The sequence below is a fragment of the Halictus rubicundus genome, chromosome 12, assembly GCF_050948215.1.
Source record: "Halictus rubicundus isolate RS-2024b chromosome 12, iyHalRubi1_principal, whole genome shotgun sequence".
Classification (NCBI taxonomy): Eukaryota; Metazoa; Arthropoda; class Insecta; order Hymenoptera; family Halictidae; genus Halictus; species Halictus rubicundus.
Genome location: NC_135160.1, coordinates 2334178 through 2353172, shown reverse-complemented (window position 1 = coordinate 2353172; position 18995 = coordinate 2334178). Strand labels below are relative to the sequence as shown.

The following is an 18995-nucleotide window of genomic DNA, read 5'->3' as shown; positions in this document are numbered from 1 at the left end:
GTTTTGTTTTCTAGATTTTGATCGGACGCGCACGCAACGCGAACAATCGCTGGTCGCGATTTCATCGACTGTGTACATTCGTAGTTCGTGGCGAGGCGAGGCGAGGCGAGGCGACGCTCGACGGGGGCGACCACCGTGGAATTGTACCCCCGGTCTTTGAGCAACCCGGCACAGTCCAGCAGAGGTTCTCGATTGCGTGGAACCGGCAACGTCGGATAGACTTCATTTGGGAAACTGCCTGCCGCGGCGTTTTGTGGGTGCCCGTGGATGCAGATTTTTCTCGAATCCACTTTAGTCCTGTCCTTAGATTTTGTCTTTGAGCGAAATCACGCTTCTTTACAGATTGCCGGAAAAATCGAAACCATCTATGGACGCATTGTTGAAAAAGTAGGAACAAAAACTACCCTCATAAGAAGCCATATTTGTAGCTTGCATAGGGTTGTATCGAATTGTCTATAAGCATTACAGGGCGCGGCGCGGCGCGGGCGTAGGGTCAATGCGATCAACGATTAATCGTTATATGAGTCTCTCTCTCCCTCTCTCTCTCTCTTTCTTTACCTCTCGCAAACAGGGGAAAGAAAATTGGACTAAAAGTGAATAAAAATTTATTTACTCCCGATGTTATAATATTTCCCACATGTTCATGACAAATTCATATCGTTGTCCATAGTGTGCGCGTTAACCGTTGAAAAATCTTGTATATAACGATCAGAAACCGCTAACAAATAATTTGTCTATGCTTGCTCTGCAAATTCGCTAAATGACGCCGAATCGACAACAACGAACAATTAACAAGATATCGAAACATTCGGATCAGACCTGGGCATTATACGAATCGAGTTAATCCGTCGGGACTTTCGAATTGCTACGCGTTCCGATTACAGTAGTATCTCCGTAATTGTCGCAAAGGTTTCTACCGTAACTGTCCAAATTTTATCCCCACCACTGGGAGGGATCCCCGTTCGAACCAGTCAAGCGATAAACACGCTCGACGACAGAGCTATCCTTCTCTATGCTCGGCACACTACAAAGAATGTAACACTTCTACTCAAATTGTCGCTTCGTAGACCCGACGGTACGACAGTTACGGAGACACTACTGTATGTATACATATTTCTCGATCGAGGCTCGATCATCGAGCGACCTAAACGATGCGTACTTGGACGATCGTATAATATAGATATAGACGAATCGTTCGCAGCGTAAATATATTATTATAATATAATAGTATATAAAGCTTCCGTTTGTCCATCTCCTCGGGACTCGTTCTTATTCGGTTTTGAAATAGAATAAAATTTCTTTCGGATCGGATGGTTTGTAAAATATATCGTACACTGAGTAAATGAATAACGTTGCGTTTGTAATACTGTGCCTTTCTTTTTTTATTCGAAATAATTGATGCTCGTGACCGATTCAGACACCGTGGACGCTTCGCGCAGTCTGAAACGAATCGCTGTCGGTTCGGTAGGTGTTTCGCGGTAGTTTCTTAAAATAGAAAATCCGTGGACAGGGACAAACAATCTAACACGATATATTTATCGTACACCAAACGTTCTTGCCGCGTGCCGCTCGTCGTTTGCCGGGGGAAATTAGTTTCGACTGAAAATGACTAATGGTCAGCAACGAGATCAGCGAACACCGACGTCGATTAAGCGTTATCGTGGGACCGTAGCGTAGGATGGCCAATAAGTTCCAAAGAAACTTTCAACTGCGCTGTATTCTAGAAGAAGTTATTTGCCATCTATTAAAGACTACCTGCAACGGTGCAGTTCTGGAATGGTTCGACTAAATGCGGTCAAGTTGAATCGTTTCTAGCATACTTACACTCGTCTATAAGTATACGCGGGTACGCGCATTTCGTAAAAAACATGGGAAACCCACAAGTCGAGTCGAGAATAACACGGTCTCCCCCGTACCGAGATACAAGATCCGCGAAGGATCGATCGATCGTCCACGCTCTGTGAATCAACGATCGATTTCTTTACATCGCTGTTCGCCAAGAGAATAGATGTTATTCGGCGCGTACCGATCGAGGAAATGCGTTCGCGACATATGTATCGGGAAATAGTAAATTGCGAATCGTTTTCTATTTTTGCATTTTCCTTTTTTAAATATAAAATACTGTTGCGAACGCGCACGCCATCGCGAGCACGAACGACTCGTTGTTACAGGAAACGCGTTCTCTGTACGCAAGATTGCACCTCGATCGTCTCCGAGTCGAACGCAACCAATCGTTAATATCGATTAGCGATTAATTGTAAAACTAAATTAAATATCGTCGATCGAATACATTGGATCGCGTTAAATACTTTTGTTAGGAGCCGCAGAAGCTACGAAAGAAAGGTAATTGCACTTAATCCAGTCGAAAGTTGGAAATCGGAAATCGGAAATCGGAAATCGAAAATCGTAACGATATCAGGCAGTATCCACGTTATCTTATCTCTCCTAGAGACATCTGAAGAGGTTCGACGGTGTTAGCTGTTAGATCGTCGCGCCCGATGCAACCGATTTGTTTGCGATGACGAGGCTGCCGAACGTCAGCAAAAATTGACAGTGTCGAAGATACGTATGCAAAGACTCGCTCTTTATCTGCGTTCTTTTAAATCGTGCAGCGACGACCCAACAGACTCTACGAGTCTCAACGAGTCTCCTTCTGTCGCCGTTGGAAACGTTTGTCGCGGCAATCGCGAAGCGAAACACCGACGCGATAAAAATTCTAGAAAATGTCGAGAGATCTTTTCGAAACAACTCGAGAAAATTATGTCCCCGAACCTCAAGTCATGCGACAAGTCGCGACAAATGTTTCCAACAGCGTGATTTGCCGAGTATCGAATATGCACCACCGTTTAAGCGTTTAGTCGCTTAAAAGTTGAACCGTTGCCTTAACGCATCCATCCATTGTAATTATAGGTACCTATGTTCTCCAATTGCAGGGATTCACACTTTTCCGACGAAATGACTGTTCCGTTTACTTGCGATTAACAGGGCTTTACTGTTTCGTGAACATACGGGCATACATGTGTAACATGCATTTGTCCATGATCGTGCATGCACAGGAAAAACGGAAAAGCTCACTTCTCCGTGAAAGAATCTGGTGATCGCGATCGGTGCCGATTCGACGACGATTGTTGTCGCATACGTCGCCACGCATTTTGCTACCGATCGTTTTCAAGAGAAAGCGCAAATCATACGTAACAGACATAATTTAGGCCAAGGCGAAAATCGGTAAATCAGTGGACGCGTTCGTTCAACCCTTAACGTCCCTACCCTTCGCGATTGATACCAACATTTCTAGAAACCTAGAAACTTGAACGCGTATCGTGCGGTGGAAAATCTTGAATTCCAACAAATACATTGTTTGCATAACAGAATTGACAAAGCACAAAACAAGCAGTTCCTTCGTATTTCGTTTGAAAACGGAATCGCGCGACGCGAAACACGTTGGCCGTGAACATGCGTTTGAAACAACGTTGAAAAAATGCAAATCATACTTGTTCGGCGATCTTTGACGATCAAACGAGAGAAACAAGTTTCAAACGTGATTTTGATGTGCACCCTGGCGGCGCGTGTAACATCTGAAACGATGTACAATTACAATTTTACATCGACAATAAATATACATGTACAAATTGATAATATCGCTCGATGAAAATGCGGTCCCCTCGAATAGTCTAAAATGAGAAAACGCTATCTTATTTTCTACGGATCGTACAATCTTTTTTTTCGGATGCCAGTAGAAACGACCCGACGATAAAGCGTGCCTATTACAACCGACCTAGGCACAGTTTACCGTTCGATAACGCGTTTCCAATTGATTCGTAAAACTCTGTTAAAATTTGGTATTCAGCGAATAAATTATTTGACGAAAATAATATTGCTTCGATTGCACCGAAACGCAAAGCGATAAAACGAAAGAACGGACATGATCCTGTCCAAGACATTAGCATCTACCAACGTGGCGTGGACAGAAATGATCTGTTATCGGATCGGCCGCTGGCCCTATTGCTCTATCGAGAAAGCAGATACAGTGAATTCTCGATGTATGTCAACAACGCGGATCTTGCCAGCGTCATGTATCGTGCAGGAGACATAACCGAGCCGTGTTATGTTTACACCCCTCGGCGTCCGAGGCCTCTTGAGCTTCGAGACCCCTTACAGAGTATACCCCGCGGTAGAGGGGATAATTCCGCGACGTTTATCATCCAGGCCTTGGCGACATATATAGAGAAATCACTGTACGCACTTCGATCGTCGCGTATTCGAACGCGACGAACACGACGGACGTGGTGGATTTGCGTGAGCGTGTGTGTGTATGGATATTCGTGTGTGCGGACCGTTAAGGGTTCGAGTAAGCTGTAAATAAAAGAAACGAAAACAAAACGAAAGAGACCAATGAAATAGAAGAAAGCAGTGATCTTGATCTGCGCAACTACTTACGTTGGAAGTAATTATCACATCCTAGGAAGTCGCTATAAGGAACGAGTTATCCGGGTATGAACTTTTTACAAGTAATCCCGATTATCTCGTTTCGTTTCGGTTTCAACAATCTGCAATTAGTAAACTGATTTAAAGAACGCCGCTTTACCCCCACCGCTCAGGAGTTGCTAGATCCGATTACAAATAAAAAATTCGAAATTAGGAATTAGAAATGAGAAATTAAAAATCAGAAATTACAAATTAAAAATTAAAAATTGATCGTCTCAACTATATCCATTTCACTCTTACTCTGTCCTCTTCCCTATTTTAACCTTTTACTTACTCGAATAGCAACTTTCATCGTTTTGTCTCTGTCTTGCAACGATTTTCTAAATAGTTATATCGAGTTACGCGTAAAAACATTTTCAAGAGTCTCATCGTCAAAAGAGATGACAAAGGATATTTAAAAAATTGTAAAAGGTTAATGGAAAGTATCTTGCCAATAGTGGAAACCCGGAAAGTCATTGAAATTATAATCATTTGTGCGCAAGTTTGTCGACGTGGACCATTGAAAGCAGCACCTTCTCTTTCGCTCTCTCTCTCTCTCTCTCTCTCTCTCTCTCTCTCTCTCTCTTTCTCTCTCTTTCTCTCTGTAACACTCTCTTCTTTCTCTCTCTTTCTCTCTCTCCCTCTCCCACTTCCACTCTCTATTTTTAAATAAGAATACTGTTGTTGGATTCAGACGCGTTATTTTCCCTCTTCTTCGTTTTTTCTTTGTTTTTTATTCGTTAATACTCTAATTGGAGTAATATGCTACTGCAATTGAATTTTGGAACTCTATGCTCTACGTTGTCACGATAAGGAAAAAAAGACACGTTTCGTTAGCTCGTAAGATACGACTCTAAGTCGTAGATCCCCTGTCAGACGGACGTTCGCTCTATTCAATATACAATTCCTCAAATGGAATTACAATTCGATTTAAATTACAAAAAATACACAGAATACGTAATACGTATAAAAACTGTCGTATGCGTCACATAGTTATATTAATCTATATGTGTATGTATATGTTTACGTTTATGTATATGTATATGTATACGTGTATGTATAGAAATTCCTCGATCGTAATCAGACTTCGTAATGAAATCGCTAACGACTCTTTCAAAAAATCATGGAATCGAGCAAAGTCGAAAAATAACGAGAACGACATGAAAGAAAACGAAATGTTCAAGGTCGATCGAAGATTGTACAAATATTTGTCTACCAATGCTAATAAATCATTCGTAGAAACTGGTATGTAGAGAGAACTATTAAAATGCTAGCTCCGTCGAAGACTGATTGCATCGAAGATTCGTTTCGGTCAGACGATTTTATATTGCGTTATTAATGACCACCGGATTACAGCTAATGTATAATGGCTATATTCTGTTAATATTGTATATCACGGGCTAGCGATTATACGCGTAACTAAAACCATAATACAGCCGACCCCCGTATAAGACAGCATTCCTAAAACACGGCTAGAAAATCGAGGAAATCGCCATCTACCGGCGGCATTGCAACACGACATTTTTGCCGAAGGAAGCACGACAAACTTCGAGGAAGAGCGTTACAAAATCTGCGTTGGTCCATATTGAATGACCCCTGCTCACTCGTCAAAAACAATAGTTTTTTCCAAAACAACCACGACCAAAGATAAAAATCAAATTCACGTTTTACAGCTACGAGAACTATCCTGCGAGAGCGGTGCTCGTGACATTGATAAAAAGAAAAACAAACAAAAGACAATATGTACTGCAACAACATTTATGCATAGGTTTCGACGACTATTTTCTTTTAACGAACACGCTTCTTACAGTTATGGAAGCAAGAGTCTTGTTAAGTTCTTGGATGCTAACTCTACTTTTTGTACTAGTCGTTAATTTCGTATAACTCGGCAGTTTTAAGGAACATGACCTCCATGTTATACGGGGGTTACCTGTAATGTTATTTCTATGTTTTTTTTTTTCGATTTATATACTATGTGCGTACTCGTCATTTTTTCCTCCATCTTTTAATCTCTCTCTCTCTCTCTCTCTTTCTCTCTTTCACACAGACACATTCTCTCTCTTCTATGTTTCTACAGCGAAAGCATCGGTTGCGAACTAAAAGAATCCACTTGGCTCTGACAATGGAGTATTCATGTTCAACGTTAATTAGCTGCCTAATGTCTGGGTATACATGGAATTCTATACCTCTGGTGAGTTCGGTGTAGTCGCGTTGATATGATCCTGTAAACAAATTCTGAGATCCCGCTCGTCCAGTTCGCTTTCAGTGTCAACACTGAAGCTCCTCACATTTTGACTACCGTGACCTGTCCAACGTTGCTTCCAACTTTCTAGCCTCATGACCTATGGCACACAAACGATGTAAAATAGCGATCGTAGAACTCTGTGTAGAATATAGATGGTACATTGTTATTCGATAATGTGATCAGGTATTCCTTATGCTGCTTCCTAAAAACACAATATGTATTTAGCTACAGTTTCTAATCTGTGCAATCGCTTTGTACGGTACCATTCAACTTGTACGATTGTATGCGTTTCTTCTCGTTTTGTTTCTATTGCGAAAAAGATGTGAAAAATTTTATAAAAATTGGTACGCAATTGTTTACGAAAGTTTGTCGGGCTTTCTTCCGACCACGTTGAAAACGATTTACATATTCGTCACCTCAAATACAAAAAGTGTACCAAGTGAGCAATTTCAATGTTTGGTGAGATGAACAAAGCGAATATCATGCTTATTGAGCTTCTAATATGTACGACAATCTACACAAAGAAGCGCAACAAGATTACGATATCGTACATTTTTCTATCGGTTGCAGCGCAAGCCACACACGGAGTATACCCAGTAAACAATTTACTATGAATTTGGCAGCAAAGTCTACAAATTCCTATCCATTTGTTTCCACTCTTAGTGCGACCGACCTGCCCTCTATAACGTAGCTAAGGTTTGGTCCCAATTTGACATGAGATTTTGCCTGCAAACTTTGCACTCAAATTTCGATCCATCTGTTTCCGAATTTGGCTAGGAATTTGTCGACAAGTTTTGGTGCCAGATTCGTACAAAATAGGGACCAAAAGCTCCAAGCAGAGTTTGGTACCTAAACAAGTCTTTTGCTCGCAAAGTGTGGTACAACCGGTACTACCAAGTATAGCCTATTCAAAGCGAATTTCAAGCGGTTATTTTGTGACAACTGTAATGTCTATAAAAATGCTCGAACAAACCGTTTTGCACGATTAGAATGTTATGCCAGAGATTCTAACGAACGACATGCACTAGTCGATACGTTGGTTGTCGGTGGTCATTGAATTCAGCAGCCCCTATATCTCTCGTTTCTCTACAAAGCTTTTGTTCCACGAATGGTTTCGACGTGTCATTCGGTTATTATTCCTACGTCTAATTAAACACTGTAACTGCCTGTAATCGAATGGATGATTCAACAACAAAAAATAAGTAAGGCATGCGTTTTGTGCGTACATCGAACGTAGTAGGAGATTCCATTAACGTATCGTTAAATATTACATACATATGTACATACATGTATGTATACATACAGCGATAATGCGACAGCGTAAAAGAAGAAAATTGTGTGTACTCGTTCTAGTCTGTCGTTAAGTTAAAAGCCACCACCGATATGTAATTATATTTACATATTAGATATTAGATGCACTCATAGAACAGCGAATAATTCGCAAATTCTAATAATTTCTAACTGAAAATTATTGACATTTCAACGCTAGGATAAGCTAGTTGCTCTCGAGATTATTCAAAGTGGGACGTTGTATCGCTCGGGGAAGTTGTATTGAAAAACTCGTACATAATTGTACATAAGTGAATGTCATGTTGTACGGTAATGGCAATAGTACTAGTAGCGGTAATTCTATCGCGAAATATGTACAAAACTACACACCGAGAAAACCGTGTTCTTTTGCCTTTAACTTCACATTGACGTCATGCTACGTATATGAAATGGATAAAAATAATGCTTACAGATGGGTAAAGACTTACTCGAGCCAGCGCCAAGGCTCAGTCTCCGGGCTGGTGATTGGCGTAGGGAACTAAGGAGACAGAGATAACACAGCAATAGAGGGTTAGTTTTACAAACACCATTAGTTTCTTCGTGTTAGTGTCTGGTACCTTCACACAATAAGAATTCGACTGAGAAAAATAATCATGTATAATTGAGTAACATCGCACCGTTGTCTCTCTCACTCTCTTTCTTTGAACTCCGTTTGCATTGAAACTCGTTCGACAGCATTGTAATTACCTATAAAACGAGTAATATCTTTGAAGGTGTATAATCTACCTATAATGAAAATTTTCTCTTTTCAAATATCCTATATTGACTCGCAACTTTATATACATACGTATAATCGCATTACAGAATTGTTCTCCGTGCTGTGCTAGCTCTCAACATCTAACAGAATGTTCTCAAAGCATCATCCATATAATAAATAACAAGCTTGACTTACTGTGATTTTAGTATGTGGAATAATAAAACAAGTAATACATGTACACGTAGAATAATTTCTATGTTATTCCAGAGCCCTCAAAGATATAAGACTTCTCTTTTGTTTACAACAAGGATGACTTACGTTCTTACGAGTGCAGAAATAATATTTAATTAGCGGGTACCGAAATTACGATCAACATTAAGTGTGAAGCAACTTGACATTTATAATTGATATGTTACATTGCAGAAAAGACATAACAAGCTGTGAATGCAACTTATCGTAGAACCTACGAGTCGTAATTTGCATAAATTATATAAACGCAAACAAATTAATAATGGACCAAAACAAGTAAATGATGAAACGCGATGAATTCTTAATGTGTACAGGTACCTCTGCAAAAACATGTCAGTTGTTTACGTGTTAAATGAGAAAAGGCTGTGTCTAGTGTTTGGCTATGTGGTTATTCGGTTATTCGGTAGCAAACGTTAGAAGTATGCACTGTAATGTTAACCTGTAGATTTAGATTTCGATTATTGGTAAAATCTTCTTCTCGATCGATTTGTTCTTTATAAAGATTAACCGATATTCGACAGATCTTTCTCCGGATAATTTTGAGTAAATTTATAACAACGTAAAAATTAATTTAAAAGAAAATACTGATCTTCAGCGTGACGGCATTACATTGCAGTAAGAGGTGCAATTTGTGCAAAACCAATTTGTGAGTCACAGTAACACAAAAGCATAAATCATAAATTGACTTATTTTACATGTAACGTTGGATGCGTCGGTGTGCATCCGATAGACACATTTAGAAGAAAAATACCATATACATATAAATTGTTATATACATATCGTTGTAAGTTGGGATGTTATTTGTTATGCTATGTTGGTGGATGGGTTTGGGATAATCGGTTAAAACATATGTCGAGTAACACATTGATGTGTTAATCGTTTTTAAAACAGGAGTCAATAGTGCACCGATAACAATGTTCTAATGAATATTCATAAAAGATGGATACGTCGCAAATTGAATAGTATTACAGAAATATCAAAATAAAAACTGAATGATCTGAAATTCTTTCAAATGAAATTGTTTGAAAGCGAAAATGTTCTAAACGCATTGGTGTAGTATGTAAAAACTGTATAGAAATTCTGTGGGCAAATGTATATGAGTCGTATGACTATGGAGGTATTGAAATAGCAACTCAAGACTGTATCGAGCCATCAATTGGAATTATGTATGTACTTCTCTAATCCCAAGTATACTTTACATGAATCTTTGTATGATAATTACGTTAATCTACAAGCTTCGAAATGTAGTACTAACTTACAGCCCAAGAGCAGATTCAATAATAATCCGACTTTACGCTATCGTGACATAATCGTAAATCTACGTTTTCATGGTCTACCGTAATTACTTCTAGCGTTAATACGTATACTGTTGATACTTTGATTCATTTGTCCTGTAAATAATGCGAATTCTTTCAACTATTTATCTTTGTCGTGATATTCACATTACTTAGAGAATCGTGAACGATCGTAAACGTGTGAACAAATAATTATACTTGTGCATAATTGAAAGCATTCTTATAGTTCACCTCTAATATCGAAATACCTCTACCATTCTTTGTAACAACATCTTTTAAGATGGATATAAATTCAAGTTGAAGAGAAATTCGGTAATGATCACGCGACTAAAAATGTTGTAGAATTATTACTTTAGATCGGTTACTATTACGTGCACAAATATATACACGCATACTTGTTCATTTCCGTGAAAAAATAAAAGTTGTTTACTTTTGCTACAATTTCTATTCACCCCTTACTGCAATAGTCCTAAATCGATGCTTTCATTGATGCAGCATAAATGATGGTACATACAACGATGATTTCCACGTACCTCGGCTTTTAACTCTGCAACTTTATCCTGCAGTTCTCTTACTCTCTCGCTGTCGTCCAAATTATTCCTAAGCTCACCCTCCGCATGCATTTCTTCGTTCTACGCGCGATAAACAGAAAGGATTAGTCTTCTTCGAATGTAACCACGTGTGGCCACACGTTCAAACGATAAAATAATAAACATTTGAGTAGATTTGAACAGACTGGTGGAGATTCGATCAGATTTGAGCGGGCAATACCTTCAATTCGAGAATGGAGATTTTCTGGGTGAGTTCGGCCACTTGTTGCGCATGCTCCGCATCGCGTATCCTGGCCATCATAGCTTCGTCTTTCATCTTAGACTCGAGATCGGAATACTTGTGCTGTTGCTCCCTCAGTTTGGCAGTAAGCTCCTTTTCCCTAGCCAAGGCAGACTCCAGCTCTTCCTTGACCTGTTTCCCTCCCTCGTCCTGTCGACGAAGCTGATTCGTGGCTACCTGTACTTGAGTCTCGAGCTCCATCACTTTCAACCTGAGCTCCTTCACCTCCGTCAAGGCTTCCATTTCTCGAATCCTGGTGGTCATTAAATCTTCCTCGAACTTTTGCACTTCGTGGCCCCTATTCTCCCAGAATAGAAGCTTCTTCGGAGTGGAATCGCTCGCAGGCGCCGTCTGAGCCGATCGATGCTCTTGCAAATGCCTTTGCCAGGCAGCACTTAATTCCATTACTCTTTGACGAAGGTCCTAACAGAATATCTTCTATTACGACAAGTCCATTACAACAGAATACAATACAATACAATTCTATTGCGATAAGCACACTGCGTCGACAAGATATTGCTATTATGTGTTAGAGAAGAGTGGATAAAAGAAGAAGAGAGAGCACTACCTTCAAAGAGAGATTAGCTTCTGCCTCCCTGAGCTTCACGGCGATTAATTCCTCCTGCAAATGAGCAACCGAGTTATCCGGTGTAGTTTCGCGCAACGTCTTTTTGTCTTCCTCCAATTCCTGAATTCTGGATCTGAGTTCCCTTATCGTCGCGTCGTTCTCCGCCTCGTGCAATCGAACCCTCACCAATTCTTCTTGCAGACATTGTATCATTTCTTCTTTCTGCTTCAACGACAACTGCAACAGCAGAATTTCGTCCATAGAGGACTGCTTGGAGTTGGCATTCTCCTCGAGCAGCAACGACAGCGATCTTAACTCGTCGTGAGCCTGCTCGAGCTGATGGCTGGTCTCCAAGTGCGTGTGCCGGAGAGCCGCTAGTTCCCTTTGTACAACAAAAGCAGTTTCCTCCTCTTCTGCGCGGGAAACCTGACCCCTGACCAATCTGTCCGCCAGTTCCGCGGACTCGGCCTCGAGAAGCTCGGTTCTTTGCCTGAGTAACCTATTTTCCGCTCTGAGCCTACGAAGTTCGACCATCTCTTCTTGTTCCTTCATTTTCAACACGGTATAATCTTTCTCCAATTTCTTCATTCTTTTGGGATTGATTTTCATGCCGTAGGCAAGGTTCATCAGGTCGTCGGGATCTTTCTCGGCTTTTCCAGGTAATTGTTTCTGGAAAAACTGCACGCCAACGAGCCGATTAACATTTCTATGCGAAGCAGGAGAAGCTGGCAGAAATCCAGAAACGAAATCATTTCTTTGTGCTACTGCTCGTTAACCGCGACGACATACGTAACCAAGACGAGATACAAGCGCCAAGTATTGTATAATATTATACGATAATAAAATAAGTAATAAGATAACGAACGAGTGTTACCTTCAACATGCCCTCCATGTCCAAGCTCAATAGATCTTCCTTGCCTAAGTGCAGCATGGCCAATGCAACCTTGAAAATAATTTCCATGCCTTCGGACAGAAAGACGTCAAAAATGCGACAGGCCAGCGGCAGGCTCAGCGCTGTGGTAAAAAGCGTAAGGAACCAAGACGATGCGTACATGGAGGTATGAAAACCTTGAGCCATAAAATGAGCGTGTAACTCGGGATGCGTGTCAGCGACTAAATGTTCTAGCTGATACATGCACACCCCTAACTCGGCCATACTCGGCTTGAACATGTCTCGCAAACGATACTCTTGCATAAGCGCTACCAGTACAGCGAAAGCTTCCTCTTCTGGCATTTGCTGTAACAATAGATCGAATACCTATTTAATTCTGAACAGTGTCGACGTAACAAGGTGTCTGTTCTTTGAACTTTTCCATATTGTTTGATGTATTGTACGTACGATATACACGATATATACGATATATATATATATTTTTTAAATATCCCTGTCTGGTTGTCAAGTATCAAAGTGTACCTGCATCAGGAGCAATCCTACGATAAATCCCGAACCTTGACAGTATCCCACTTCACGATCGTGAAGACTGTATGCTTTCATTACGTTGAACAGACTCTCTTGACCGAGTCCGTCTTTCTCCTTAAAAAAATCATGCTCGGGATACGTCCTTGCTATGTCCCTTCTGATTATCCTTTCGCACGCCGACGTGGCTTTAATGTACTCGGCGAATTGCTTTTTAACGGGAGAGTCGTGAGCTCCGCTCAACAGTTGCCAAACAATGCCTCTGCAATCATAGACACGAATCATGGACGATCGACGATCTCAGTTCAAGAGCTTCGCACCATTCACCGATCAAAATCTAAATCTAACTAAGCAGATTGAAAAGGTCCGTTACCTAAAGTGGTGAGGTATTCCTTGACGTACCAACTCCTTGACGAACTCTTTCCTCTTCTTCCAATGATAATCCCAATCCGCGACGATATGACCCCACAGAGTCCATGTATTTTCTTCACCGTCGACCGTAGCGTGGCGTCGGGGCGCAGCATCGCCGTTCCCTCCGCTGCCCCCCGACGCCACAGACACTTGCGATGTGTCCGAACCTTTCCTACTATGATTGCTCTGTAGCGAGTTCAACGATTTCGCACCCGATTCGATAAGCCTGTGCAATTAAATCGATTACAGTTCAACTGTACGTATGACACAATATTGTAATACTTTTATCCGTTTCGCTAATCGGTTTGTAAGTACTATACACGAATATACCTATGTATGTACATGTACAGTTCAAAAGTAATTAGCGGGAGGAATGAAATCCCGATTAGTCCAGCGAAAGACTAGTACAGATACTAATTGGTACGCGTTAGTCGAATTACTAAAAGAGATCGAATCGCTCTCTAATCGATTTGAGCCTACAACGAACGTAATTGGTAATGGAAACGCTAACGCTAACGGTGAGGGTAACGGTAACGGTAACGATAACGATAACGATAACGATAACGGTAATGTTAATGGTAATAAAATATAGAGAAAAACGAAAGGAGAGGAAGAATGCTTGAATATTGAAAGCCCGGTTCGGCTCGGATCAATTCGGTTACGTTGGGCATACAGCGACGAACACGATCGAGGTTGATCAGCACGATAATTCACCTATTGGCTTCCTCCAGCTTAGCTAATAGAGCCAGCTCGTCGGTAGATATTTCCTGCGTCGCAGTTATCCTCTCTTCCTCGGATGAAACCGTTGGCAAGCTGGGAAGTATTTTGCTAACCTGGTTCTTGTTCTGAGCGGACTGGTGATGTACAGTGGTGCATAAACACAACGCGCTCATCACCTGCGGTCCATAACGCGACAATCCCAACTGTCCGGTTGTCTGACTCTTCTCTTCGACCCTGAAAAAAAAAAGAAAAACAACGCGTTTCAGATCATCTTCGAGTACATTACATTACGGAAGAAAAGAAAGCGTCTGCTTCTTCCATTTCAAAATGAAATGATATTCCACGCGGCGAGGCGCGGCGCGGCGAGAGAGAAAGAGATCAACGGATAACGTCTACGGGCCTCTCACCTTCCGAGAGGCAATGCGCTTTGGTGTTGCGCGTATTACCGCGCGATCAAAATTCTACACGGCAAAGAAATTTCACCGAATAGCGTGCATAGTGCAGTGGAAAATTAACAAGCTGCGAGTCCAATTAAAGTTTAAGAATATGCTCGCGCTCTTCGACCCCCAATCCCAGCAAATTCTGAAAAGTCTCGATGAACGTTCGTTGGGCGTTACGCAGTCCTCCTTCTGTTCCTCCCGTTCCTCTTGTTTCTCCTCCTGCTCAGCCCCACCAACCAACCCTCTTTCCTTTCTCTCTTAACGCTGTTCGAAGTTCGTTAAACCTCAATTAACGTGTTCATTCTACCTTTTCGAGGTTTTATTTCGTGTCCATCGCGCCGCCGCCGGTGCCAGCAAGCCACGAAGAACCATCGAGAAATTGTGTTCGCTCCTTGGTCGCTCGCGAAACTTTCGATAACGGAAAACTGGTCAGGTCTCGAGCCTGGTCGTGTATAGTTCCCTAGTTCCGCGATTACATTCGATTCTTCCGCGAACGGGCGTTACGCGTCGCGGCTCGCGGCCCCTAATACTCCGGCAATTTTCTGGGAAACTATTCCGAATTCCGTGGACGGAGACACATTTCTCGGGTATTCGACGCCGATCCACTTCTGCTCGATCGGATCTTGATCGAATTACGAATGATCGGTACCCGACTAACCGCTAGATTTCGGAAAGTCTTCGTGAAAACTTCCGAAATTACCGAATACGCTAGCAGTTACCGGTAGGGACCCCATTATTGTGGGGGTGCCAATTACTGTGTCTATTCATTATACTTATTTTTAGAGATATTAAATTTTTCAACGAAATCGGTTAATATATATGTTATATTTATCTCTTCTTCAATATTCAATATGCTTTAAAAATATGTATTATTAATATAGGCACAGTAATTGGTACCCCCACAGTAACTGAAACCAAATCGTATAGGGTAAGGGACCCAATTACTGTGGGGCTGCCAGTTAATGGGGTGTCTGTACTAATTATACTTATTTTTAAAGCATAATGAATATTAGAAAAGAGATATTGAATTTTTTCGGTGAAATCAGTTAATATATGTGTTATATATATATATCTTTTTCAATATTCAATATGCTTTAAACATAAGTATTATTAATATAGGCACAGTAATTGGTACCCCCACAGTAACTGAAATCAAATCGTATAGGGTAAGGGACCCCATTACTGTGGGGGTGACAATTACTGTGCCTATATTCATTATACTTATTTTTAAAGCATAATGAATATTAGAAAAGAGATATTGAATTCTTTCAGTGAAATCAGTTAATATATATTATATATATATTTCTTTTTCAATATTCAATATGCTTTAAAAATATGTATTATTAATATAGGCACAGTAATTAGTACCCCCACAGTAACTGAAATCAAATCATATAGGGTAAGAGACCCCATTACTGTGGGGGTGCCAATTACTGTGCCTATATTCATTATATTTATTTTTAAAGCATAATGAATATTAGAAAAGAGATACTACATTTTTTCAGTGAAATCTGTTAATATATATGTTATATATATATCTCTTTTTCCATATTCATGGGCACAGTAATTGGTACCCGCACAGTAACTGAAATCAAATCGTAATGGGGGGTGCCTATATTAATTATACTTAGTTGTGTTATTGTATATCTCTTTTTTAATATAGATTATGCTTTAAAAATCCGTATAAGCACAGTAATTGCCAGCCCCGCAGTAATTGGGTCCTTACCCTATATATGTACTCTCTTTCGAGAATGATGTCTTCTCGTCGAGCGGTATACTATAGTATACGAATAATGGATATGCATTATCAAATGTTTAATACGGATCACAGATCGAAATTCGTGTCGCTCGCGCTCGAACGTAACAGATGACGAAAGGTCGAGAAGAAAGCCAAGCAATTAGCGCGTGCGAATGAATTAGGGAACGAAAGAGTAGGCGAACGAGTGCAGGCGCGAAACACTCGCGGCTCATGCACCGTGCACCGGCTGCGCGCTGCACGAGATAGGATAATTTACATTTCTCGGTAGCCTGAATTGCCTTGGAATTTAAAGTGCGACGGACATCTGCACGCGAACGATAACGCGGATTAACCAACCCCTGAACTTGATCGAATACAACATGCTTACAAATGCAATTACACGATATTCTTAACGGATTCACAGATTTCTCATTTTCGATTTGTCCATTTCAGATCGGTCCAACGAGTTCGCCGTGACTATCACCATTTTCTTTTTCCTTTTTTAGTCGGAATCGTCACAGTTCTCACGCTCTACATTCGCTCCGACACATTTCGGATCGTATGATACCACAGACTCCACGCGCATCAATCTTGTAAAATCCAACGAATAACAATTATCCCAGTTCTCTTCCGATTCTAACGTTTCACATAATCGATTCGATCAATCGATTAAAACGAATTTTTCGAATACATTCTTAATTCTCGATCCAATACAGAAAGTACATAGACGAAAAATGATAGAAAATTCCCTTGCAAGGACAATTATAAACGGGGAGTACGATTGTTATTACTCGCATTATTGGAAAACACTTCTGGACCGTGTCAAGTGGTCCAAAGAGACTGAAATAACAGGGGCGGGCGGAGAGGTTATGTGATAGGCTGCACCCTGTATACAGTGTGTACAGTGTGCACAGTGCAGTACAGTATAATAGTATAATCTGTAGTCTATGGGCTACGGGTATTCAGAGTATGTAGAGTACGACTACATGTAGAAAAAGTCTGTTCCGATGTAGCGAATGACGATGTAAAAATTGTTCGAACAATTTGCTGTTTTTGAAAGGAGATAAGCGGGTAGAATAGCTGACAGAGCAGAATCAGTTCAGGATCGAGATGGGTTGTTTAAAGTTTCGAGAATCGGCAAACCGGCAGAAGGTAATCGCGATGTCCCGGACAACGATCGATCCCGAAAGTCTGGCAGCGGCGGTCGTTTGACAAGGGCCACCGGTTAACCGGGCAATAGACGCTGATTTTATCGTTCCCTTCTCGATTAACCGACACAGTATGATCGTCAAACACGTACTGGAAAGTACAAAATGGTTTGAGGGTCGATGGAGCCCGCGCAGGCCAGGATGCTCCACATGCGCACCGACCTCTCTTTCGTAACATGTAAATAAAAGGACCAAGTCCGGAGGATGAGTGTCTTATTATTTCCTGACAAATCGAACTGGCTGCAGTTTCGCCAGCGGAAAACGAATCTTTCCACAAAATTACTTTTAGCAATTACGCAATGTAATTTACGTTCGAACGTAATTATCACAAATGTATGCAGATCCGTAATTCTAACTGGTCGGGCCTCTGACTCTTCTTGTTACGCGAATAGTAAGTTACCGTAATCGATGAAAATAAAAGAAGTTGGAAATTTTCTGTACGCATCACCCATTTACAGGAAAACTAAAATCTACTTGTCGGTCGATGTAATTACAGCGGTAACAAGAGTCTAATGGTACAAGTGGTACGCAATATGAAATGTTGCGCCGCCGACGCGAAACATCTTTTCGCATTCGATCGCGAAACGTCGTCGACAATGAGTTTTCAGCAAGGAAAAGGAAAGAAAAGGAACGCGGGAAATAATGAGCCGTGAAAGCACCGGTTGTACATGTAATACGTATAGTATTCCGTCGAAATAAAGTTCGTTATTATATTCTCTCGTTAATTCGATTAGGAGGGGCTCGTGCGCGCGACGGTGTTTTTTCCGCGTTCATTACAATACGGTTTTCCTAATTGTTCCGTGGCGATGAATGACTGATCGCTTTACCGTTACGATTACACAACGCGCGGCGAGCCGCGGAGCATGTACCGCGTCCACGTATCGCTTGTATCGCTTGTATCGCTTGTATGCGTATATGTACGTGGAAAGCAATCGTCGAAATGCGTGCATGAACAAAGCGATCGAAATGAAAGAGGTTGTGCACCATGTCGCGGAACGCGATCATTTTAAAGCATTCCCGTGATTTCCGTGACTCTGTTCCTTTTTCGTCCTGTACGTTTTACACTTCGTTTCTTTCAACATCAACGCCCGCTCGCAACTTTCTGGATACCGCTGATTCGCGACATTTATAATTTCAATAGAGTTGCACCGTTTCTTCAGATTGTCGTATCGTTCAAAATGAAAATTCTATAACAATATTTTCTACATGTTTGATTGATTTCTACGAGCAGATTTATAAATCAAATTTATCAGATTTATAAACCAATTACCTGCTCATACTTCTACACCTAGGTTCTAAGGTATCGTCGAGCAGATTCCCAAGTAGACTCCTCTTACACGAATAACGTTGCATACATTTAAGTTTGTTTTCTCTTGTTTGATA

The 18995-nt window shown here is 41.0% G+C and overlaps 1 protein-coding gene across 7 annotated transcripts in view; it reads right to left on the bottom strand.

Moving 5' to 3' along the window:
- The window catches only part of Evi5 (ecotropic viral integration site 5), a 61886-nt gene that overhangs the window by 41861 nt on the left and 1030 nt on the right, over positions 1 to 18995 (bottom strand). The window contains exons 2-11 of one of the 7 annotated variants that reach the window (XR_013083151.1): positions 14221 to 14460; positions 13469 to 13732; positions 13093 to 13357; positions 12553 to 12915; positions 11679 to 12356; positions 11051 to 11533; positions 10813 to 10911; positions 6651 to 6806; positions 4438 to 4547; positions 589 to 4353 (exon numbers count right to left, since the gene is read on the bottom strand). Coding sequence is in view for 5 of the 7 variants with exons in the window: in XM_076797809.1 (XP_076653924.1) it covers positions 4484 to 4561; positions 6651 to 6806; positions 10813 to 10911; positions 11051 to 11533; positions 11679 to 12356; positions 12553 to 12915; positions 13093 to 13357; positions 13469 to 13732; positions 14221 to 14399 (2565 nt within the window). In the remaining 2 variants the exon portion in view is untranslated. Of the gene's footprint in view, positions 1 to 588; positions 4562 to 6650; positions 6807 to 8466; positions 8517 to 10812; positions 10912 to 11050; positions 11534 to 11678; positions 12357 to 12552; positions 12916 to 13092; positions 13358 to 13468; positions 13733 to 14220; positions 14461 to 18995 lie in introns of those variants that run through there. The other 6 variants (XM_076797808.1, XR_013083152.1, XM_076797809.1 and 3 more) reach the window with 6 other exon arrangements.